The sequence below is a fragment of the Eutrigla gurnardus genome, assembly GCF_963514095.1.
Source record: "Eutrigla gurnardus genome assembly, chromosome: 23".
NCBI lineage: Eukaryota > Metazoa > Chordata > Actinopteri > Perciformes > Triglidae > Eutrigla > Eutrigla gurnardus.
In genome coordinates this window covers 206,916-233,174 of record NC_139934.1, presented here as the reverse complement: position 1 = coordinate 233,174, position 26,259 = coordinate 206,916, and the positions used below count along the sequence as shown (strand labels likewise).

The 26,259-nt window shown below is 42.5% G+C and overlaps 1 protein-coding gene across 1 annotated transcript; it reads right to left on the bottom strand.

The window, feature by feature from the left end:
- Nucleotides 1-2,070: 2,070 nt before the first annotated feature.
- Nucleotides 2,071-26,022, bottom strand: hdac8 (histone deacetylase 8). The gene is made up of 11 exons (XM_084003550.1): nt 25,777-26,022; nt 25,637-25,689; nt 24,774-24,904; nt 23,696-23,837; nt 23,461-23,573; nt 23,229-23,306; nt 23,014-23,122; nt 22,223-22,395; nt 21,592-21,686; nt 8,954-9,059; nt 2,071-4,062 (listed from the first exon to the last, which is right to left on the bottom strand). The coding sequence occupies exons 1-11, from the start codon at nt 25,888-25,890 to the stop codon at nt 4,040-4,042; spliced, it is 1,137 nt and encodes a 378-aa protein (XP_083859676.1). The 5' UTR covers nt 25,891-26,022; the 3' UTR covers nt 2,071-4,039.
- Between the last annotated feature and the right edge of the window lie 237 nt (nt 26,023-26,259).

Here is a 26,259-nt window from a genome sequence, read left to right as displayed (position 1 = left end):
CCCCCAGCTTAAGTGGACACACCTGCTTTCTCCTCAGTGTTAATCCTGAAGGCTTGAATATACTTGCTTTTAATTACATATGACATCATCCGTCCGTATCTCAGCGGTGGTTTGGAGCGCCGCTTGTCCACATCCTCAGACATTGTATCTGCCCATGAGCCCGGATGTGACAGAAAATCAGAGGTCATAAGGTAATAAAATGATAGCTGATGATTTTTTTTTTAATAAGTCGCAAGAAGACCAGTCTGCAAAAATAAGTGGAAACGCCACCAAGACCATTACTTGGAAAATGATGGGAAAACGAGTGGGGGCGGAGCCAACGGCATGTTTTGTCCTCCAGTCATCAGATGCTTGCACTAGCTACACATTTTTTTTATTGTTTTAAATTGTTTTACATTTAGCTTCCAATCGTCCGAAATCCAGAAGTGGTACATCAGTGTTGCTGTTGCACATGGTCTAATTTCTGCGCTGCACCCTCTAGTGGAACACGTGGGTAACACGCTAAATCTAAGCATGGTTCAAAACCATGTGCTCTGTTCATCTCCGGATCCTGTTTGTCGGTTTCTACGGTTTCTGCGTTTTCTGGATCCACCCTGTTGTTGAATCATAACATAACAGCTTGTAGCACTTCAAGACTTTTCTTTGATGCATCGACATTTCTGTCACCAATTAGCCGGGGCAGGAAATGTAGTTTCGGCATCAAATATCATTCTATTCTATTAAAATTAAGCAAATTGTGAAAAGTGGTTAGCTCACTTTATCCTCTCCATTGCTCAACTTCCAACTGGAGAAGATTTCTTCCTCTTGAGATCGACGTAGATGGATTTGCCCCCAATTTTTACGTGCTTCTTGGATTGGGAGGTCTAAAATTTCTCAATTTTCCGAGTCGTCTGGAACGCAGGAACGTTTTAACTTTTAAGAAGCTCCCTTTTTTCATTCCTCACAAGGCAACCGGAGTTCCTTTTAGGAAGAACATTAAAGCCTTCGAGGAGAGACCGACTTTTTACATGCTATTTTGAAGCGTAAGCGGATCCTAAAGGGTCTGATAGGTAAACAGTCTAAAATGTAAGTATTAGTATCGTCTGATATTCTCTAAACTCAGCGTCCCTAGAACTTCTACACCAGTTTATTATTACAGATTGAAGGGGCTCTGGGTTTTAGACAGTCTCGAGACACAGAGTGGCATTCGGCTGAAAAGTGAAGCCAACTGAAGTGCCTTAAACATTCTCTCTACTGGCCATCAGGGGGCGCATCTCATGCACAACATGAACAAAGATGCAAAAGTGGCTACTTCAGCAACAAGTGAGGGAAAGTGTCGGCATCTACACAGAGGTGAGCCTCTTCTCCGTGCGCGAGTGACGCAAATAAACACGAATGATCCTGCAGTCAAATGTTGCATCGTTAGAAGCTCCACTACTGGAAACAACCAGAAGACCCTTCCTTCAAAAATAAAATTGCATGAGTCACGATGGACCACATTTTTTTCCTCACTTTTTGTATGTATATATTTTTTTTTTTAAACGGCAATTCCAAGGAATTCCAATGCTCCGGAGGCCCTGCGACCAGTTTCTAATTTGACTGCGCGGAGAAAAGCTACATACCGGTAAACACACACACACACACACACACACAAAGTCTCTCATGTTTACAGCCCCCTCCCCTCCCTCATCCTCCCAGTTTATGAGATAGAATTTCAATCATCTCCCCTTTTCCAAACTTGTAAACGGTGTAATGAGTTTCATTTGCTTCGGCTACGTTGGGCTCAAACCGCCGAGGTGACCGCAGCAGCGTTCATAAAGATCACAGGGAATCCTCACACACACACACACACACACACTTCTGCTCGGCACATGCCAGCTCCGACTGGTGACTCCTACATTTGGTGTGAATTTCCAGGCCATTAATTTAGGGGGAGAACATCACTTCTAAAGGAAACTGCCCCGACATTTGTGGTTCCTCTTTCAAGCCGCTGCTCCTACATTAAAGTGTCCATTAACCGGGCCGCCGCACTGCATAAATCACCCGCTTAAAGCTCAGTGGAGACACGTGACAACAACATGCTCTCCCGTCTTTCTTTCTTTATTTTCCAATACTCGACATGTGGTATTTACATCAAAATGTGCAAACAGGTTTGTTTGTTTTTTCCATTCGGTTGAAAACAAATTTTATGCTGAAACATTCCCACACAACACTTGGTCACATATATATAATGAGAATGAAACAGTGCTACCTTTTAAAGCCTTCACTAAGTCACTTAAAATGAAGTTAAAATGTGGTTTTCTTTTTGGGTTAAACATAAAAAATATTGAATTTAAAATCTTCAGAGGTAACCTTTTTGTTTTAGTTACCACAAATAAATTCAAAGACTAAAAATCTACACTCAAATTTATATTTCTAAATTTTCCTGGAGCGGGGTTAACTTCGGAAAGACTCTCATTTTGACCGTCACAAATGAACTTTTTAAAAGTGTACATCCACCCAATGCATGAAGAAAGTGGGTAAGACGCTGAGAGATTAAACCACGGCCACTTCCGTACGTCAACAAATATAACAGCTACAGTAGCTTGGAACCTATCGATACGCTGTGTTGTAATGAGTTAGCATGAAAGCATGGTGGAAGCGAGCTAACATTAGCTAGCTAACTAGCTAGTCGCTAAATGACAAAAAAAACAACAATTTAATGCATCATCTTCAACGTAGGACTCAAACTGAGTTTTAAATGTCCACTGAAAGGAGAGAACAGACTCATGCTGCGATCATAACGTTAAACGGTTACGATGGTTTTTCTGCAACACTCGAGATTTGAAGATTTTTGGTCATATTTGTGCAGCTGTGTAACGTGACGCTATGTGTGCAGGGATTGAACAAGATTCTTCCGTTTTTTTCCCAAACGTCTGGATATGGAAGGAATCAGATGCAGATTCCAGGGGGCATTAGAGCTATGTTTAAAAGGCATTAGTGGAGATCATGTTGTTTATTTTTCCAGAGGAATTGTTTATATTGCAGACCGGGAAAAAAAATGGAAGTGAGTGACATTTCAAACATTTTCAAGACTCGTAAAAAGAAAATGGTGCATTTATGGTCCTTGTGAGAAAACCGACATCTGTCCATCTTCAAGCAGCAACCATGTTTGAGTATTGACCTGAAGAGAATTGATTCTCTCGTTAAGGTCTGCTGTTTTTATCTTAAAACCCTCTAAAACGTTTTTTATTCCTCTAAAAGGAATTTTAACGGGGAAATTGCGCAGGGGTTTAAAGTTTAACCCCCCCCCACACACACACACACACAAAATAACAAATTCTGTCCAGATGTTTAATTTACAGATATTAGCCAAGGGGTCAAAACAATGTGGCTGAGCAAAATGAACTTCCAACAATGTCTCTAACCGTCCAAACTTCTCCAGACTATTTATTTGTGAACATTCCAAGTTTCTCAATTAATTTAATGTGCTTTCCAGACCCGCATTAGAAACCCTTTTTTTCATAAAAGCAAAAAAACCCCAGAGGTGTTCACTGTTTCAGGGGGGTTTTTTTTGTCTGGTGTAGTGCTTATCGGGGGGGCACAGCAGCACCGAGATGGGAAACCAGACACGAAAATCTGCTTTTTACATTTTGTTTGAAATGTCCGACTGATGGGATGTACACAAACGCATCCCTGGATAACCGAAAAGAAAAAAAAACCTGTGGATGCACCGACTCTAACCCCCCCTTCCCCCCTCCCTGTATCTGAACTCCCCACAAACTCTCATTCACACACACATGCCCCCCCTCCCAAAAAAAGGATTATAAACAGTGTAGAGCGACCGCATCACCTCCCTCCCCTTATTAAACTGTTTTCCCCTGGAAACACTCGGCTAATGTTTTCCAAAACCCTCTTTTTTCGTCTTTATCCCCACCGCCTTCATCCCTCCCTTGTTCACTCCGTGCCTTCGGGGCCGAAGGGGTCCACTCCATATTGTCTTCATTAAGGCCGCCGAGCATCGACCTGGTTTGGAAACATAGTGTGTGGAGGAGGAGGAGGAGGAGGAGGCTGCCGACTCCTAAACCACATTCTTTAAATTCCCTGTAAACAAGAGAGGGAGAGGAGAAAGGAGGGGCGTGACTACAAGAACATAAATACATTCTGGGTCAAATCCATCACATTAAGTGGGCTAAAAAACAAGGTTAATACAAAAGATGCTACTTTACAATATACTAGTACAAAATACTAACATTATACCGAGTACCAATATTTCTACTTAATTAATGAATACCATTATGTATGTAATAATAACTTTAACACAGGTTTTATTTTCATCACATAATCCTTAAAGGTTTAAAGTGTTGACAGAGCAGCTACATTGTTAGCATAGCCAAACTCCATTCAGAAAACTAGTATTTTAAGAGTTGTTTGCTTGTTGTCTTGCAGACAGACCTGACAAACCATGACTTTGCTTTTTTTTAATAAATTGTCAACATTATGTGGTTATTTTGGCATCATTTCTATCTGTTTATTGTAATTCATTTGTGTGACAAAATTGTTTATTTTGGGTTCATACCGCTGTATAAACCAGCCAATTGTTGCAAAATACTAATATTGGACACCAGGTGAAACCACACCACAGAAATACACACATTTTCGCACATTCTCACACACACACACTTTTAACATACAAAAGGAAAATGCAAAACAACATCTGGGCGAGGTAAGCCCGGTCGCAACCGAGGAAGTACAAGCATGCAAAAAAAAAAGAAAAAAAAAGAGGATCGATATGGAAATCACAACGTTGAGCAATATGGCAACTTCTTTTGCATGAGCACACAGATTGGTTTCCATGTCTCACACCAACACACACAGCTCTCTGACACAATAGCAGCATTATATAGTCTAGCCGCCGGTTTACTTTATACGTTACACTGCCAACAATGCCCTGCTTTGTTTGCCCCATTGTTATGTTAAATTGCCCGATTTAGGAAAAACAAACATGTTGCACAAGCAGACACACACGCGCTCGGTGGATGAGTAATTGCCCTGACGCAGTGAGGGAGGATGTCCTGTTTGTCGGCCATTGTGGCGCTGTCAGAGGAGTCCTGTCATGCAGTGACAACAGCGGCGGCTTTAAGAGTGAAATAACTGTTTTGAACACTTTCATGTGCCCCCCCCCCCCCCCCCCCCCCCTTTGGACACAGATCGCTCCCAGATCACTTTCTTTATTTTTGCATCTTCGAGGATTAGAGAATGCAACACCCATAAATTCTCACATTTACTGACCGAGTCTCGTTTTTTTGTGGCGTTTAACGCTCAACTGTCAGAGACTTAACTTTCCAGCAGTTGTTAAACATTTCCTCGTGGTGTTATGAAGCTTTCTAATAGCCCTCCATCATAACCTTGTGGCTGTGATTTCATCAGAACCAAACCCAACGTCCTGTACCGGAAATTTGCAGTACAAATATACGTTACACACCCTGAGAGAGAGAGAGAGAGAGAGAGAGAGAGAGAAAAAAGGAAGCGTGGCCTGCAAGATGGCTAATAGGATATTGACTTTCATTGGTCTTGGTGTTGGTCAGCTTTGGAAACTTGATAATGAGCATTTAAAAAATATTTTGAAGTAATTTGAAAGACTTTAAAAGGTCAAAGTGTGAAAAAAGTTGCAAATTCCCTTCAGTTCCCCTCCCTGTGTTTGCTTTCCTTTCCAGATGTAGACAGTAAATTCTGGTAAAGTGATGAGCGTCCAAGGGGGAGCTTCGGGTATTTACTACCTGCAAACATGAAGGGGCCATCACAGTGTCCATGGGTGGGTGTGTGTAACACTGTGTGTGTGTGGCGTTTTGAGTTTAAATGCGTACGTATGTCTTTCTCTTAACAAGTCTTGGATGACATGACAAGCATCTCGAAGCATTAACGTGCTTGAGTGCCAGGATGTTAAGACAGACACACACACACGGGCCCAGGGGAAATCACGCTACCGGAGTCTCGTAAATACGGAGTTTGCGAACGCACGTCAGACAGCTGCTGCCGCCTCCTGACTATCACCTAATAAACATCACGTTTTAATTGAGACGCCCGCTCGACAAGCCTCCGTGTGAATATACGAGGCAGAAACAACGGGAAGGGTCGAGTAATCCCCGAAATAGAAGACATGCATTTTAATGTAAAATAATAAAAGCAAACATGCTTCCGATGTCTGGAAGAGAAACGTGTTCATCATTTCTGCAACAATAACTGACTTGGTGGTAAAACGCTGTTTGATGAGTTTTTACACGTTAGCAATGTGTATTAAGCTGCTCAACAACTTGTTGATGCAGAGCTGTCTGATAAGCTGAATGCTAACATTACTATGCTAAAATAAGGATGCAGCTCACAGCAAAGCGTAGCCTAAGTACAATGGAGGCTAATAATATACAGCTATGTCTGATAAGCTAAATGCTGACGTAATTATGCTCAAAACTTAGCCCAAGTACAGTGGAGGCTGATGATGAAGAGCTAAATCTCATTAGCTGAATGCTAAGATTACTATGCTAACTAACCAGTGTAAGCATTCAGCTCAAAGCAAGTACAGCAGACGAACTCACCAGTTTTGAATTAATTTAATTTTAAGATAAATAAAGGCACGTTTCATGTGACACAATACAGACAGTTAAAGCTGTCTGTATTTCCCATTAAAACCAGGATCCTCTGATAGCAGATTTATAGATGTATGAGCCTGATAACGAGCTCTACAGAAACGCTTTAATAATGCAGTAAACCCGTTTGATTTAAACTAACCGTACTCCAGATTACAGGAATACTACGGATGGATTAGATTACACACAGGACATGATTGACATGTTGTTTTTTAACTTGCATTTCTGCCCTGCCAGTGAAAAAGATCTTTGGTAGAGATTTTCCATCTCCCGCCCGCCTTATATAATTTCCTCATCATTCCCCCCCAATATAACACGCACATGTGGGTTTGGGATTTTCAAAATCTCATTGTCCCATTGACAAAAAAAAATAAATAATAATAATAAAAAAATCACACGTAAACATGCAAACAAACTGACACTGGCCCAGTTTCTCAGGGAAACCAATGTTTATAAGCAGCACAGACCAGAGAAACACTTCCACCCGATGATGTCATGTGTATGTTTGCCTAGAGGGCTGTGTGTGTGTGTGTGTGTGTCAATTACTTAGCAGACATGTGCCTTTCTTTAAAATAAAAAAAATGGAGACGAGAAAGAAAAACAAATAGAAAATATTTACATATTTTTTGTGTCTGCCTCTGTGACACAACTTATTTTGTACAAAAGTAAAAAAAAAAATGTTTCTGACATGACGGAGAGCAGAAGTTGGCTGAGGAGACATGAAAGAAAAGAAAGGACGTAAAGCAGACCGTACAGCTCCAAAGAAGAAGAAAGTGGATGAAGGGCTTTTTCCTTTTTAGATACTGTGAGGGGAAAAAAGCAGTAAAATCAATACATCTTTGCAACGACTATAAATTCAGTACATTTTACACATGTCGCCCTGGAGAGTCTGAATGGGCTCTGACTGAGCAAAAGGAAGGAGAATAAAAGGGGACGGTGATAGAAGAGGCAGATGTTCCTCTCCCTCCGTCCTCGGCTCGTCTGCGTTTCATTTGGTCCTCCCTTTCATTCTCCCCGTCGCCCCTAATAACAGCCGTATGACTGGAAACCAGCGATACTCTCCCTCTCTCTGATGATTTAATGCCAAACCAACCGGATTTTTGACAAATAAACTCCCGTTCCCACTCATTTGACGTGACCGGAGTTTCTTATTAATGGCGTCAAAAAAACGTCCAACTTGTTTTTTTCTCATCTTGCAACAGAAAAAACAAACTGATGGAACTTTTTAGCTGGTAATTGATACCATTCCCGCTCTAATGTGGATAACATTTTTTCTCTTTCGTCTTGGCTCTCTGTTTACAGTGAGATGAAGTTTTCCATTGTAAAAAAAACGCTGTTATGAAAAACAATGCTGGGTATTCCTTCATCTGATCAATACAAGGAAGAGGAAACAACCTTTTTGTCTTCTCCTGATAGCAGGTTGATTATCTTGTTTTCTCACAATAATGAACTTGTGGTCAACATTTTTACAAGTATTTCAAGTGATTTAATAGAGAATAAAATGAAATGTATGAATTTATGTATGCATTGTAAGGTGACCTTGGGTGTCCTGAAAGGCGCCCTAAAATAAAATGTATTATTATTATTCAATAAAAGACATGGTGACCTGGTCCAGATCGTGTTTTAGCACCTTTTTCACTCCCAGACGGAGAAGGAATAACCACAGTGTCAAACATTCGATTTGACTGATGAAGGGGGGGTTAGACGGAGGATTTCCTGACGGCCTGCGGTTCACACTTCCACACCCCTGATCTTCAACACACACGAGACACCCGAGACGATATTCAGATCGAGAAAAACAAACCGAAAAAAACAACCAGCGGCTAAGTGCAGCCGTACGTTCGGCAAATGAACCCGACTCGTAGACGCGCCCCTCGCTTCTTCCCCTGACCTCACCCTCCTTACAATAACTCCCCCGCTGCTCAACTCCTCGCACAGGTTTCACCCTGCAGGAGGATCTCCCCAGGGTGCTGTGGGCTTGTCAGCGCCCGAGAACCAAAAAAAAATGGGGCTGGCTTTTGGCTAAACCGCAGGCCTGCATTCATATACAAACACAGATATAAAAGAAATGTATAGAAAGAGAAAGATGAAAAAGACCACACATATGAGGAGTCTGATTGAGGTTTTTGGGTACACCGGGGTCAAAAATACACAAAAAAAAGGATGTTAAGAGGAAAAAAAGTTGTACTTTCATCCCACACAGAGACGCATAGAAGCCAGAACAGACATGAAACCACACATAAGAAGACAAAAGGGGCTTTAGGTGAGCGAGGGTTCAGGAAGACACACAAACACACACACCTGTTAACCTCCACACACACAAAAACACACCTGTGCACACACTCACACACCTTTGATGGTGCTGACGACCTGGTCGAGGTGTTTAGTGTCGTTGCGGTCCGGTCTACAGCTCGGGCTTATCTCCAGTGAGTAGTCGGGGCCGTATTCTGTAAAAAACTAGACATCACATCACAGAGATCATTATGACAACGTCTAGATTTATGGATTTCTTCTTCTTCTTTTTCACAGTCATACTTTCTTCCCTCACATCTGCTGCCGAGCACCAAAAGTACATTTTCTCCTCTTTTTGTCTCTTCTTCAAAGAATGCAGCTGCTTTTCCCGGAGAAATTTGGGACTTTGAAGAGTCGGATTGTGAAACTGATGGTGATGAATATTTACACGCAGGCCTTCGGGGATCATTTCTTCAAAAACAATAAAAAAGTATTATAATAAAGAAATAACAGTGTATGACATCAAATACGCCAAACATTGAGCTACCCTTATAATTTGGGGGGATTGTATAGATTTGTTTTATCGTTCAGCGTGTAAGCAGGCTAACAACTTCTAAGTAGCACTATATATAAGCGACCTGTCAATCAGCAGGTAAGCCCCGCCCCCTAAAGCATCCCCTGCTTTCTGGTCTGGTGGACTCTAAATGGACCATAATGTACTAAATGAACATCATGCTGGATTGAAGAAGACTTGAAACTAGAGATTGAGACCATAAACTCATGTTTACAATGTTTACTGAGATAATACATCAAGAGAGAAGTAGGACCATTTTCTCATAGACTTCTATACAACCAGAGAGGAGTCGCCCCCTGGTGGCCAGCAGAGAGAAGTAGGACCATTTTCTCATAGACTTCTATACAACCAGAGAGGAGTCGCCCCCTGGTGGCCAGCAGAGAGAAGTAGGACCATTTTCTCATAGACTTCTATACAACCAGAGAGGAGTCGCCCCCTGGTGGCCAGCAGAGAGAAGTAGGACCATTTTCTCATAGACTTCTATACAACCAGAGAGGAGTCGCCCCCTGGTGGCCAGCAGAGAGAAGTAGGACCATTTTCTCATAGACTTCTATACAACCAGAGAGGAGTCGCCCCCTGGTGGCCGGCAGAGAGAAGTAGGACCATTTTCTCATAGACTTCTATACAACCAGAGAGGAGTCGCCCCCTGGTGGCCAGCAGAGAGAATGCAGGTTTAAGGCACTTTCAGAGTGCAGCTGAGGCTAATGAGAATGGTCATTGGTTTTTGCAGGTATTTGGTGATTTGGAGTTATACTTATGATCTAATGATGACGTGAGATTAAAAAGTCACGTTTAAAAAAACCTGAACCTTTACGGAAACATGAATGTCTCCAATTGTCATGATAATCCATCCACGAGTTGCTAAGATGTCTTACTCAAAACCAAAATGTGAACCGCATGGAGGGAACCAAAAGTCACTGGGCTTCATCCATCAAAATTTCATGGCAATCTGTCCCCCAATGCTTGCTGGGATATTTCAGCCCCCGGATCAAAGCGGCTGCGGCTCTCTCTCTCTCACACTCACTCACTCACACACACACACACACACACACACACACACACACACACACACACACACACACACACACACACACACACACACACACACACACACACACACACACACACACACACACACATCGGAGGTTTGCAGACGGACACATGTTCTTCATATTTTCTGAAATGTCAGCGTGCTGTTTAGCAGTCGCATTAACGCAAACACATGTATGAGACTTCTTGTTTGTGTGCAGAAGAATAAAAAAATGTAATGCAGAACACAGAAGTGAGACAACAAATCAGTCAAACTTCCACCGGATAGCCTGAACCTCACCGAGTCGGACCGATTCCATGAAACAAACACAAACATATTGTGGCGCCCGCGGGACAGAGGTAAGGAGGAGGGAACCGGGAAGCATAATAAATAATGTTTATGTACAGACAATATGTGCAGTTGTCACCTCACTCTATCCCTCCAAGGCACAGCGCAGTGAACGGACGGCGGACCATATATGGAGTTCCGATTACCAATCAGAGTCACCTGCTCGGAGGAACACGGCTGGGAGGAAATCCCAGCAAGACGACAGAAGAGGATAAAAGGAGACGACGGAGAACACGTTGGTGTGGAGAGTAAGGAGATGTTGAGAGAGAGAAAGAGAGAATTAAAAAATAATAATAATATATTTATATATATATATATATATATATGGAAGAAAACAGGTGGAGATACAGAGAGGGGGGGTTCAACTAGAAGTCAAAACCTGAAGAAGAAAAAAATGTCGGGCCGTGACTCAATGCCATGAGAGCAAAACAAAGTGGGAGGCCAGATCTGACCACAAGTGCGTCAGGCCGATCCCGGCAACTGTTGTGAAAGCCTTGGACTCTGAAGACCCAGCAGAACGAAGCCTAAAGCAAGAGACTCCTCGAAACATACTACAAATATTTTAAAAAGGTTCGTCTCTAGATTGGAATCTGCTGAAAAGTGGAGCTCAAAAAGTGAATTCTGAAAAGGCTGAAATGAATGTAAATCACGTTTTCTGTCAATCAGCTGATCAGTGAATCATTTCGAAACCTTTAATTTAAACGGATTCCTGTCTGGACTGGAAAGACGGGGAGAGGGAAAAAAAGTTGGCGAAGTGATTCTGCAAACATCCCGTAATGATTTTCGGGTGCTTTGGAAAACGAGGAATATCTTGTTTTGGATTGAAACTCTTTAGTGGATTAGATGGAGACTTCAGAAATGTCTCTCACACACACACACACACACACACACACACACACACACACACACACACACACACACACACACACACACACACACACACACACTCAGCCAACATGCAGTAGGAGTACACTTTGGTGTACTTGAAAGACAAAGACTACTCTGTCTTTGTTTAATAGCCGTGTGTGTGTGTGTGTGTGAGAGAGTTAGAGAGAGAGAATGCATGCTAGTGTGTGTGTAGATGAAGGTAAGAGTGTGTGTTTGTGTGTGTGGAAGTCCAAGGATATTTGCTTGTGTGTACATGCGGACTAGCAAATATCCATGGTGTCTTTAAGTGTGTGTGTGTGTGTGTGTGTGTGTGTGTGTGTGTGTGTGTGTGTGTGTGTGTGTCTGTCTGTTTCCAATTAGCTCTGATAAGTTTCTGTGTCTTACCTCCGGTCTCAACAGAGCTCAACATGAGAGTAGTTACTTAACACACATGCACACCCACAGTGTATTCCCATGAACCCGGTGCTCTGTCTCCTGCAACACACACACACACACAGACAGACAGACAGACACACACACACACACCCCCGCTGCTTGCTTGTTTGGCTCAGATGACCATGGGGAGAAAGCGAGACAGAAGAAGAGAGGAGGAGAGGGGCAGAACAAATGTCCTTAGCTGAATATTATTTTCAGTAGAAATTGAGGAAAACAAGATGAATAAAATACACAATAAAAAGTCCAGTGACACCGAGTCACCTGGACAAGGTCGACAGACTTGAAACCCCCCCTGTGGACTTGTCTCCCGTGTCTCAGGCGGGGGATAAATACTGGAAGGTCTGAGTATTCACTAGAGTCCTGAACGTGGACCCTCTGGACCATCACTCAATGTTCCTGTGAGCTTGTTTGGACCACAAACATGGCCTTCCTGGAGAGGATGTCTGGATCTAAATGTGTTCATTCAGTTGTTTTGTTTGGCAAAAAGCACAAATAATAAAGTTCTATTTAAAGATGACCATCATACATTTTTACTTTGATGCTCATCTAAAAGTGGCATTTCTATTTATTTACACAATTTAAGTAATTATTACAACATAATCAATCCATATGAGAGATGACATGTGTAATGAGAGTATTGATATTAGGATTAAGAATTAGAGTAGAATTTCTTTTTAGAAAATTATGACTATTAAAGATGCCAGAAGTGAAATATAATGATGATGAAAGTTATAATAATAGTAATAATAGTAATAATAATCAAGCAAAAAATAGAAGCATAGTACATAGAATGACACCTGCACCACCTTTTATGTGGCTGTTTAATAAGCATTCTTGGCGACCTGTCAATCAGCAGGTAAGCCCCGCCCCCTAAAGCATCCCCTGCTTTCTGGTCTTGTGGACTCTAAATGGCCCATACTGAGATGATAAATCAAGAGAGAATAGGCTCATTTTCTCATAGACTTCCATGCAATCAGACTTTTTTTTGACAACCAGAGGAGGTGACCCCTAGTGGTCATTAGAGAGAATGCCTGCTAGAACCCCACTTCATAATAATGTGGTGTTGATGCAGCACAACATAATGAATCTGAAAACTAAATGCCTTCCAATCTATGACATACCCTAAACTGTGATCTGGTTACACTGCTCAATCATATTAAAAAAAATCATATCAAATCATAATTTAAAAAAAAAAAAAAAAAAATTCAAACTATTATATATAATATAATATAATTATAGAATATATATTTATAAAAAAGAAATATTTAAAAATAAGATAATTTAATTTAATTTGAAAAAAAAAAAAAAAACTCCAAAAGGGTTACTTGGTTTAAACAAATATCTGGTCTGAGGGGAAAATGAAGAGCAAGTGAATAATGATCCCATCTTCTAGGGGATGGAGCCTGTCCGTGAACTCGAAACACAAACAGACTTTCCAAAAAAAAAGACAACTGCAACACAGACATAACTCCCAAAAGGGAAACACGACAGGAAAGTAACTATTGTTGGTGTGACCCAAACACTTTCCCTCAACCACCGCATGGTTCAGTCCAATGATCTACAACAAGCAACACGTTTCATTCAAAAGATAACGAGGTGAATGAGAGAGAATTATTTGTGGCAAAAATATTTCTGTTTTGTAAAAGAATTCCTTGTTGGTCTGAAGACATACACACACATGCACTCGCACACACACACCCTCTGGTGACGTTTCCGCCGATTGAGCCCATGACTCTGGGAGCCGACACATCCCTGACGGCGGCGAGGGGCAGGACAGGAACTGGCTGCAGACAGGAAGAAGGGGAAGTAGGAAGGGAAGAGGCGGGACGCTGCCAATCTGGGAGCAGAGACGTCCTCCCTTCCTGTGCGGCTTGCAGACGGACACTCACTTCTATTTACTTCTGTTGCTCTGGACGGACAGCTTCTGTATTAACGGAGGCCGAAACTTTCACAGGTGGTTCTAGGTAGAACCCTTTACGTTGGGTTCTAGAACTCTAGAAAAAGAGTTGTCCTGTCTTTCCATGTGATTCATTCGCACGTCAATGTATTTGTATTAAACTGCCTTTTTTGTCATGAATACTTTTATATTACAGTAGGACAGTAACTCAGCGTCCTGCTTGATAGTATTTTATGTTTTAAGGCAAATATCACAAAGCTTGTCCAATCATGTTGCTAGCACCGGAGAAATACTGCAAAAAAACAGAGACGCAGATCTGCTATACTTGGTTTTCCTGACTGCAACAGCCTTTTCTCTTGTCATCATCAAAAATCCCATTTTTTTGGGGGTTGCAGTAAAAGTTGTGTAACTGTGAAATAATTTGCAGGAAATTCTTTTGCGTTCTGGCTTAAATAGTGATAGAGGACAGAAAAAGACACTTTAATACTGACGAAGCAATGCAGTTGATGCTGCAGTGAAAGTTGATTAAAAAACATCGTCTGGAATAAATGTCTTCAGAGAAAGTCAGAACTAGAAAGAGAAAGTAAAAAGTTAAGCCATAAAGACAAACCCCATGCCCATCCAATCAGAGACCTTGAACGACCTTTGACCCCCTCGGCTATTCTTAGAAAGCACCCCCCCCCCCCCCCCCCCCTCCGTTGTTGCACTCTTGATTCACACACAGATTGGCTCCACCAATATCACACAATGGGCGGGGGGGCCATCACACAATACAAGTCAACAGGGAGGGTTAATGACTTTCCACCTGACAGCTCAAGTCCTGGTCAGGACTACAAAAGGCGTTCTACTTGTGTTTGCATAAGATACTGGAGTATAATACGTGTGAGAGCAGCGAGGTCAGTGTGCAGGTTATCTGCAGTGGAATATTTGGTCTGGTAATCAGGGAATATCACAGCACTATTGTTGATATGACTGGCCAAATGTGACTCATGTTTGGTTGTTTTTTTAGACAATTTATGACTAAGTCCGTGCATGCCAAAAAGCTGAAGACTCCCCCTCTCGGGTACCAAATTAAAACACAGGGGGTTTAGCTCAGGAGGTAGAGCAGATGGCTGGTAACCCCAAAATCGCCGGTTCGATCCCCGGCTCCTAGCTGAGTGCCTGGTGTCCCTGAGCAAGACGCCTCACCTGAATTGAGCTGGCTGTCGCCCTGCGTGGTTGACTCCGCCGTCGGTGTCTGAATATGTGTATGAATGACTGGATAACAGTGCTATATAAATGTCAGTGAGATTTGAGCAGATAAAACAAACTAAAGTGTTTTTTTATGTTTGAAATATACAGTTCTGAAAAGTAAAGCTGAGGCTGAAGTGCCTTTAACTTTAAGCATTCTTTTAAATGGATATCAGGGGCGACTCCTCTGGATACAAAAAGAAGTCTGATTGCATGGAAGTCTATGAGAAAATGACCCTACCTACTTCTCTTGATTTATCAGTCCAATATTCAGAGAAAAAAATAAAATTATACTTTGAAATCGGATTTATAGGCCAGGCAAAGTAAGGCATTTAGGGGCCAAAAATAGAATAAATTGTAAAAGAATTTTTTTCAGCTCAGATAATTTCTATGAGGTGTCCAGAACAACATACTAAAAGTCCTAAGAAATCCTAGTTGGGGAAATATGTTTAATTCTCATCAATCCGAGATGTGTGCCAATAAGGCGAGACATCAATACACCCCAATGGGGCAATTTTTTCCTTTAGTCCTATCAAAATGAAACTTTACACAATGAAAGTAACCATAAAAATAAACATTTTTCGTATTACAAGTTTCTTTGAAAATACATTTTAATATGCAAATGAGCTATACACTAATCGTACATGCCCACAATACACCCAAATAGGCTAATTTGTTTTCCTTTACTCCTACCACAATACAACTTTACATAGTAAAAGTATCCATGAAAAGTAACTTTTTTGTATTACAAGTTTGTTTTGATATGAATTTGAATATGTACATGAGCTCCATACTCATTGAATATCCAATCATCCTACTGCCAATGCAATGCTGCTTTTAGACTGGCCTCTAACCTGAAAACTGCCTGGCTTGGTAGCACCTACCAGGGGTATAACCCCCGCCAGTATAGTCTTCAGGGTCACGGAGGCACACAAGCCTCCCCACCACGACAAGGTAGCAACAACAGGGGAGGTATTTTTTTTGTTGGTGTTTTTTATTTTTTATTTTTTTAAGTTTTTTTTTAAGTTAAAAAAAAATCCAGCCTGGATCCTCGACCCCTTCTCTATGGCTCTTGGTTCTGGAACCCCCTATATCAGTTCCTGGTTTGTTCTTTGCTTAGTTCTTCCCCTCTGGGTCATATTCATCTGATAAATCAGGCAACTGTGAGTTTGTGCAGCTTGTACCACGACATTCTCCGCAAATGGAAGTGCAAGGGAGTCCATGTTTTTTGCATGTGCATCTATTTGTGCTGCAGTCTTTCTTGCAACTACAGCGGACTACATCTAGTAGTTCTGATGGTGCCACAGGCTGATCGGTCATTATTGGCATTAATCTCCCATCCAAAACATGCCACCCCCAGTCTTTTGGGTCCATATGTTCACTTCCCCCTTTCCACTCCATCAGTTGGTAGAAGACCCGAAGACTATGGAACTTTGCAGCTGTTGACGTTGGGGGGAGAGTTTGAGGTTCCACTGGAGATGAGTTCTGAGTTACTTTAACACAGAATCGCCTGTATCTCAGCATATCCAGTGATTCATCTTTTTCGCCCCCATACAGTGCTACTAGAGCTTTTTCACCTGCTGCAAAGATTATGTCTTTTTCCACATTTTCCTTTGACTGGCTGAACACCGTAGCTTGTTCGAGAAAGCTAGTGTCATTTTTTACTTTTTTCAGTGCCATTCCCTTTCCTATGCCAAATAGACGAGACGTAGAATCACAGCCTGAAATGGCATGGAGAAAGAGGAGATTGTCACACACCTTGGGACCAAGTAACTCCTTCGTCTGCTTTATGCACCATATCCGTCTTGTTTTTGTTGCTTTCTTTGGTTCTGGTGCCAGAAACAGCTCCTGTGCATTCAGATCAGCATGATGCAACAAGAGTACTAACAAGTCTGTGTCATCACCTACTAAGACTGTGTCTCTTGTTCTGGCAGAGGTAATGGCAGTTTGGACAATGAGCACATCTGCATCGTGCTTTGCATGGTCTGTGATACACCCAGCCCTCTCAAGTTTATCCCTGAGGTAAACCAAGAACCGTTGTTTGTTTTCCTTATTGTTGAGGAACTGGTCCTTTTTGGTTTGGATGATCATGTCACCAGAAAAGTGTACAGTCACACCGGGAGCAACACCTGTTCGACGCAGTTGAGTGGCGTCTTTTATCGTGAGTTCTTCTGTGTAGCCATCAAAGACTATGACAGTAGCCATACCATACTTCTGTGTGACATATCTGACATACATGTCACACACACTGTCATAAGTGGACCCGTGTGGCCATGGTAAACGATGTAGTAATGCACCCCCATCAAGGACATCACTGCTGGGTTGTCTTTGCTGCTGCTCAATAGATTTCCAGAGGACATCGGCAAGAATTGCCTTGTTTGCCTGTAGGGGGAGGAAGGATGATTCAAACAAAGCAGGCGGGTGACTGCAGAGTTCATACTGGAACAGTGATGGTAAATCTTCACAACGGTCTCCCACTGCTACAAGCCGCTGGAATAACAGCTGTGGATCCACTACCACTGTCTCTCCTTTGATCTTGACAGTTGATCTAGATGCAAGTGTCACTGCTTGGTTAGCTTTCCTGAAGGTGAATTCGTCCACTGTTTTCCCTACCATAGACTCCAAAATTTTGCACCCAATTTCCCTTGATTTCTCAACATTGACTCCCTGCTGGGCTGTCATACCATTAGCAATGTTGTGCAGGGAAGGGTTCTCAGTGAATGGGTCTTTCTGTTTTAGATAGGTGACCAGGGCAAGAGTGTCACTGACATCTCTTGTCTGCCTGGCCTTGGACAGGTCTTTATGTTGGTCGTTGGTCTCATATGAGACACCTGTGAAGGACTGCATGGCATTATTGATGTTTGCACATGCTGGCATTGAGAGGACCCACACCAAGCGTTGAGTCTCTGTAAATCCTTTTCCTCTTGTTAAGCCTCCATGTGTTTTTACACTTCTCATGAGCACCTGCTCAATAATGAGATCAGTGGACAGTCCAGCCCAATACCTGTTGCTCCGCCTCACTACGTGAAATCCCTCCTCAAATTTCTTGTGTTACACTGAGCGGACTGCATTGATTTTCAAAGAAACTTCTAATACAAAATGTTTTACTTTTCATGTAGACTTTCATTGTGCAAAGTTTTATTGTGGTAGGAGTAAAGGAAAAAATGTAGGCTATGCGGATATATTTTGGGTAGCCTTTATTCGATTAGTGTATAGCTCATTTGCATATTAAAATGTATTTTCAAAGAAACTTGTAATGCAAAAAATGTTTATTTTTATGGTTACTTTCATTGTGTAAAGTTTCATTTTGATGAGACTAAAGGAAAAAAATAGCCCCATTGGGGTGTATTGATGTCTCGCCTTATTGGCACACATCTCGGATTGATGAGAATTAAACATATTTCCCCAACTAGGATTTCTTAGGACTTTTAGTATGTTGTTCTGGACACCTCATAGAAATGATCTGAGCTGAAAAAAATTCTTTTACAATTTATTCTACGAAAAACGCTATTTTGCCTGGACTATTAGCGACTAGTAAATTCTCGCAATTTTTGCTCTGAATCACTATATTATATTATTAAGCATCCAGACTTTTGACTAAATCTGATAGCAAAGTAGGCTATATTTGATTGGGTCATTAACTGCACGGCAAGGGATTTTTTTTCTCACAAATTAAAACTTTCATCCGTGAGTTTTTTTCTAATTTTCTCGTAAATTTACTACTTAAATCTCAGAAACATACAACTTTAATCTAAAAAATGCAGTTTTTATTTCCTGGAATATTGACCATCTCTCCTGGCTTTCATAAAAATACCTACACCGTCCTACAACTTCAACCCTTTCAGTGTTTTTAGTTAAAGAACGTCCAACTTGAGGCTTCAAAACGCCGGTCCGCAGACCTGAGCACGTCACTTCTTATGTCCAGTCTAAAGCAGCAGCAGTCCAGTGGATAGAAATAAGCCTTTATTTTAACTTCTGCTCTGCGTCCCTTCTTAACGGGTAGTTTCCTATTTCAGCAACAGTTATTTCCTCCACATCAGTGGCAATTTAGCACACAATCAAACACAAAAAATGCTATAAAACAGACCAGTGCATTATCTCACTGTAATGAATGTGTGCATTCATTAGGTTTCATCTACAGTAGAACACACACACACACACACACACAGAAAAGGGTACAAAGGTGGTTTTTGTTCGCCGTGTCGCTGGAACTTCAGCTTTGCTTGGTCATCATGGATAAATACCCCTCTTATCGAGCACAACGGGCACAGACATGGCAATGAACACACACACACACACACACACACACACACACACACACACACACACACACACACACACACACACACACACACACACACACACACACACACACACACACACACACACACACACCTGTTTTAAGATGTGCAACACTGCAACTTCAGTAGAAAAGTATCTTCAAATGAGATTAGCGACTTAAATGGAAAGATAAGCCAATACGTGTTATGAAAGCCATTGTTTCTTAGAGAAGAGAGTGTGTGTGTGTCATTGGTGTGTGTTTGTGTGTGTGTGTGTTCTCGTCTTCATCGTCTGCCGGCAGCTGCCCGCACTGATAGTTGCTTTGTTTTCAGTGAGTGCTTCTTAATGAGGTCAAAGGCTATTTAGGGTCATTGGACGCTGACAGGGAGAAACAAGAGGCACCTTCATCTCACACACACACACACACACACACACACACACACACACACACACACACACACACACACACACACACACACACACACACACACACAGCTATTCATTACATTTGACCAAGACAAGGTCCAAAAATCAGAGGTGGGAGAAAGGAACTCTTTGTGTGTGTGTGTGTGTGTGTGTGTGTGTGTGTGTGTGTGTGTGTGTGTGTGTGTGTATATAGGAACAAGGAAGACAGATGAGTCGAGTGATTTCTACCCTGCTTCTATTTGATGTACCAGTTAACATCATGAGAATATTTCTGTTAAATTACTGGGATGTTTTCCTTCATTTGTTTCGTTTCCACTCGGCCGGGGTTCATCTGTTTACATCCACACACACCGCGACGACGATCAAACCAGATTAAGTTCCTCTTAAAAGTGTTTGATTGTTGGCGGGCGACCTGGTTTTTACATGTTCTGTTTGCTAATCCTGTTACTGCATCGCCTCCAGCAGAAAAAGAAGCGATTTAGATGTTCTGGTTCATACACAAGGTCCAAATGCTGAAACATTTCAAATTGTAACTGTAATCCAGAACATAGACGATGAATGGAGCTATTCTTAACTGGGGCTTTAAGACGTAATAAATATAAGAAATAAATCTTGTGTTGCAGATACCTGTCTATCTGTATACTTGGTAGTAACTGATTATTATTGTGCTCTCATATTTAGAATGGATGGATAATTTTTCCTATTCAGGCTAGCTGCTAACAGTGCCAACAACAATCCATTACCATTTGGAAGCAATAGATATGCTCCAGCACTTTGCGATTGCTTTTTAACAATGAAAAGTGCTTTTACAAATAAAATGTATGATTATAATTATTGCTCTCAGTTTCCATTGAGTGCCTTAATGCAAGTTTTAAATGACATAATTACTGCGTTTTGCAACCACTTGCATGCAAGCTACACACTAACGGACAAAGGTTGTTTTCGCCTTGAATCCACATCGATTTGCTACATGCTTCAAAATATAACTTCTTTGATATAACAAAGCAGTTAGCATTTAATTAAGGATCGCAAGTAAAAAAATGGATCATTTCTATTATCGGGATTATCGTATAAATATCATAAAATATCACGTTAAAGCATAATAAGTTGGAGAGAACCGTCCACAGTAGGACCCTTCTCACACACACACACACACACACACACACACACACACACACACACACACACACACACACACAGTCTGAGTCACCTGCAGACAAACCCCTTTATTGAGAAGCAGGCAGCCATCTTTGATTAGATGGAGTGACTCAGCAGACAGTGAACACAAGGGGGTGTGTTTGTGTTTTTTTTATGCGTGTGTGTGTGTGAGCTTGTGTGTTTTTTGATGTGTGTGTGAGTGAGTGTGTGTGTATGTGTGTGTGTGTGTGTTAGCCCTGTGATTTTGTGTGACAGTACAATGAATGAGCGCGTTTGTGTTCATGCGGGGAATATGTCAATGTGTGACTATGGACGTAATAGAGAGAGAGAGAGAGAGGAGAGAGAGGAGGGAGAGAGAGGGAGATAGAGGAGGGAGAGGAGAGAGAGGAGGGAGAGAGAGGAGAGAGGAGAGAGAGGAGGGAGAGGAGAGAGAGGAGGGAGAGAGAGAGAGAGAGAGAGAGAGAGAGAGAGAGAGAGAGTGATGTCATACCTCGTGGTCGGGGATCTCAGACGACAGAGTCTCTCCCAGCACCGCTGCCGTCAGGTAGGTCCAACAACGAGCCGTGTTAGCCAGGTTATATCCTCCTGGTGAGGGAGAGGGACATAAACACATTAAACAGAAAAAGTGTTTACCAACCCTCTCTCTCAAAAGACACAAAGGACGTAGAGAAATGAGAAGGATGGACTTGAAGGGAAAAAGTCAAGAGAATGACAAGAACCAAGAAAGAGAGAGGAGGATACAACGGAGAGAAAGTCTGTAGGACAGAGAGAAAGGAAGAGAGGTAGGATTGTAGTGGTGTAAAATGGCTTCATTGTGTCATATAAGTAGTAGCTATCATCTGGCCGAGGGGCTGATGGCTCTGGAACAGAGCGTGGTGTGTGTGTGTGTGTGTGTGTGTGTGTGTGCACAAATGAGTGAATCGCTGAGATTCAAAGCAAATAGAAACACACACACAAAGGATATATCACATCATCATCTACCTTTCATTAGGAGTATGACCGAAGAGAGTTACAGACCGTTTCAGGAATAATACCCGCCCATATATAATAATAATATTAATAATAATACATAATAATATACCCCTATAACACACATCCCATGTACTCAAAGCACAGTGTACCTCCTCCCAGCAGCAGGGCAGGTAGCTGCCACTCCAGGACATGCTGCAGACACTTGCCCACCCCTACCGGGGTCATGTTGAAGGAGCACATGGGGTCCCCTGCCATCGTGTCTGCACCCAGCTGCATGACCAGCGCCTCCGGGTTGAACTGCCCCCGCACTTCCTCCATCACTCTGCAGAAAAAACCAGACATAAGCAAACATGATGTTCTCCGCTGATGATGATGCAGGCTGGGCCAATCAGGAGCCAGCAAACTAATAGCATTCAAGGAGTGTCTGAAAATGCTGAAATACAGCATCGCGCTAGTAAGTTTTATAAAAACCTTTCTGTAAGTTCCACCAATCAGAAAAGATGGGACACCAGTCTGTTCCATAACTCATATGACGATATGATGAAACACCAGTCTATAGTCATAAAGGATGTCATAAACTACAGTTTACAGTAATATCCTCTAGCCGATGGCTCTAAAAGAAAAAATTCCCCTTTTCCTCTAAAACGACAATAATAATGAGTTAATTCATAAAAAGCTTGTTCAGAAATTGGAAAGACAGCAGTGACAATAAAAGTCAATGTTTCAGAAACATCCCCTTCTATAATCCCGTGATGGCACAGACTGGATTCACTGTCATTGATTAGGAGTTAATACCGGAAAATCACATCTGCAAGTCACATCCGAGTGTTTGAGAGGAACAAGTCGCTCATTCATATGTTATAAAACTGCTATAACCGCACGGCACCAAGGCTGACCTTTGAACTCAGGTGTGTGTGTGTGTGTGTGTGTGCATGCATACCTTGTGAAGATCTGGAAGTATCGGTCGTCCTTGATGCCGTCCTCCAGTGGGACGTTGACAGCGTACCAGCGGCCTTTGCCCAGCCCTGTGTCACACAGGTCGCCTGTACCTACACACACACACGCACACACACACACACACACACACACACAGTACGCTGTCTGACAGGTCAAAGGTCATCGTTGGGGGAAATATCTGCTCGGAGGACGACGAACCTGGGAAGAATCCTGGGGAGAACTTGTGCAGGGAGACGGTCATGACTTTGGATGTGAAGCTGAAGGCGTCTTCCACGCCTGCGGAGAGGAGGAGGAGGAGGAGAAGAGAGAGAAGGAGAAGGGGGGTGGAGGGGGGGGGGGGGGGGGGGGGGGAGGAGGGGGGATGTATTTATTTTTTTCCAGCCAGATAACAAATGTGACCTCTGGTTTGGAGTGGTTTTCATGCGAGTACCGTCTCCGTGATGCAGATCCACGTCCACGTAGAGGACTCGCTCGTACTTCTCTCTGAGTTTGAGGATCCCCAACACAGCGTCGTTCACGTAACAGAAACCCGACGCCTCGTCCCTGCGTGACAGAGAGAGAGGGAGGGAAGGGTAAACAAAACAAGTCAAGTTTGACCCATGCCCTCTGGCGCCCCCCTCAGGCGCCTTGGTGGAACTGATGAGTCCATCTACATCTCAGCTCACTTCTTGGCGTGGTGCCAGCCTCCCGCCCAGTTGATGGCCACTTCACACGTCTGGTCCAGCAGACACTGTGCTGCGGTCAGCGTAGCGCCCCCTACTGCTGCAGCGTAGTCATAGATCCCCTCCACCACGGGACAGTCGTAACCTGACAAGGAAGCCCACATTTACAATGAGGTGAAACCGCACTAAAAATACATGTTTATGATAAAACTGCACGTGAACATAAACAAACAGGGATGTAAATCCAATATTTCATTTTATTTTTGCACAGGCAGACAAACTCGTAAAAAGGTTTGAAGAAAAAACGATGAATGAAGTGACACAAAATAAAAGAGATAACACGTCTCCCAGCAGGAAAGGTGGAGCAGTTTTTTGTGAAAGGATGAACTCAAGAGAGGTGTGCAGAATACAAAAGGAGGAAGTGAACGGAGGGACACGACGGAGAGCACTGATGGATGAGGGCAAGGTTAAAAGAAAAGGAGGGAGGGGGGAGAGATGAGTCAAGGGAACGAAAACAAAAGGGTCGGTCTAAAGTTAGAAATATAAACTTCGGAGGGGGGGGGGGGGGGGGGGGGGGGGGGGTGGCAGACGTAGAGGCGGCTCATCCAAGAACAACGAACCACCGCGGGATCTTTATTGACAGTGGAGGTGCAGACGAGACAAGGAGGGCGTTTTTATGTTTTCATATCTCAACAAAAGTGAACAGACAATGTGAAGAGATTATTATTTAAAAAAGGCACTGAGAAAGAAATGTAAACCCTTTCAAATTTAAATTAAGTACAATTCAAATCCTTCAAATCCTTCTTTTTGAATGTGTTGTTGTGGTGCCCTCTGCTGCCCACAAAGTGTACATGCAGGGCTTGTTTCTGCTTGAATGCATCTGTTTTGGTAGTAAAATCTGTCTGAAGTGAATCATGATAATGTACCCTTGTGACCTGCAGTTCGTGACAGATTTAAGAGTGCTATATATATTATATGATATACTACACAGTCCAAGGAAGGGTGCATTGAAAACCCTACTGGCGGTAATTACCAGACTCCAATAAATAACATGGATTTGAGTAGTTTTGGCTCTTCTCACCGAGGCCGTAGTCCACCGACTGGGGGTCGTCGTTGTCTCCGTCCTGGCTGATCTTGTGAAGATGCTCCAGGTAGGAGTCTGTGTGGAACTTTGCCATGTCCTCGATGGAGGCCACTTGAGGTTTGATGATGCTGGAAAGACAACGGGGGAAGAAAAGAACAAGCGGCAGAGCAAACCATGCTTTATGTTACATAAAAGAAATACAATGGAGTGGAAATTAAACATCTGTGAAGTAGGAATTTGGAATGGAACGAAATAGGATTTATATCATGGATAGTGATAAAAACACTCACAATACGTGTATTGTGGTGAATTCCATTATCCCGATTATCGTAAATATTGTCCCGAGAAAAAGATGCCTCGCTCACTATCATGGCAGACGTGAAAAATAGCCTGATTTAAAAAAATATAAAAACAATGTTTTCCACTAAAAAAACGAAGGTGTGTCTCATCTGTGAAACAGTAACATAATGTTAACAGAATGTAAAGTGATTCCAGCGTGTTTGAGTGCCATTTTAACAGCATATTTTGATGCTTATTGGGATAATATTGTGAATCTCAATTATTTTGAAAATAACTATATCACATCACATCATCACATAAAAAATAGAGATTTGTAAAACATTTTCTTATGGATCAGCCGACAGAGAATAAACGCCATAGATCGCACTGTGTATTTTTTGTATGCATTTCTTCCAGTTTCAGAGATCAAATACATTCAGTAAAATCCGCAGTGTTTTTTTTTGGGGGGGGGGGGGGGACAACAACAGCTTAAACGGGGTGCTTCCGTCCAGCGCGTGAGAGCTATTTGCACCATAAATGTGTTTAAATATCCGTGTTGTCTCTTGTTTGGAGTCACTCACCTCACGCGTTTAAGGAGACCGTAGGCTTCTATCAGCGAGTGGACCATACTGGCCTGGAAGGGAGACGACATTAATTTAAACGTGAAACAACGACGAGGCAGAATAAGTGAGTAAAGCAACGTTTAAAAGCCCAAACTCACCCGGTTCGGCACTTTGGATAAACTGTCGCAGGTCTCGATGTACTCCGGGCTGTAAACGTACGCGACCTTCCGTTTCCCGCCGCCGCCGCCATCGCGGTCTCCGCTGCGATTCATTCACGGCGGTTAGAAAGAAAGACAACTACTGTTCGAGGGTTAGCTAAAAAACAACAACAAATATGTACAGTGACAAGATGCGAGCGGCGTTTTTCTTCTTCTCGAGTGTGCCGGTGTTACACCGTCAACATTCCCCCTCCCCCTCTGTCGGTTGTCTGGTTCCGGTCTTCACCTCACCACTAAACGTCTAGACGGAGAACACCGCGATGATAATACAAAAATGGTATTTAACGCGGTTTTATCTCTTCTGGAAGGACGCCATTTTGGGGTATTTTTGTAACAAATAGGACACAGAGAGCTGCTTCCTTCCGAACGGTCGAATCTAACGTTCCGCGCGCGGACGTTCTTTTTCAAAGGGGAACGCACACG

Bases quoted from the DNA above. Each gene is read 5' to 3' on its own strand.
- hdac8 (XM_084003550.1), bottom strand. From the start codon at position 25,890: ATGAATCGCAGCGGAGACCGCGATGGCGGCGGCGGCGGGAAACGGAAG. The intron at 23,838-24,773 runs GTGAGAAGAGCC...CTTCCTTGTCAG, and splicing joins GTCGGTGGACTACGGCCTCG to GTTACGACTGTCCCGTGGTG. The intron at 22,396-23,013 runs GTATGCATGCAC...TTTTTTCTGCAG, and splicing joins TACTTCCAGATCTTCACAAG to AGTGATGGAGGAAGTGCGGG.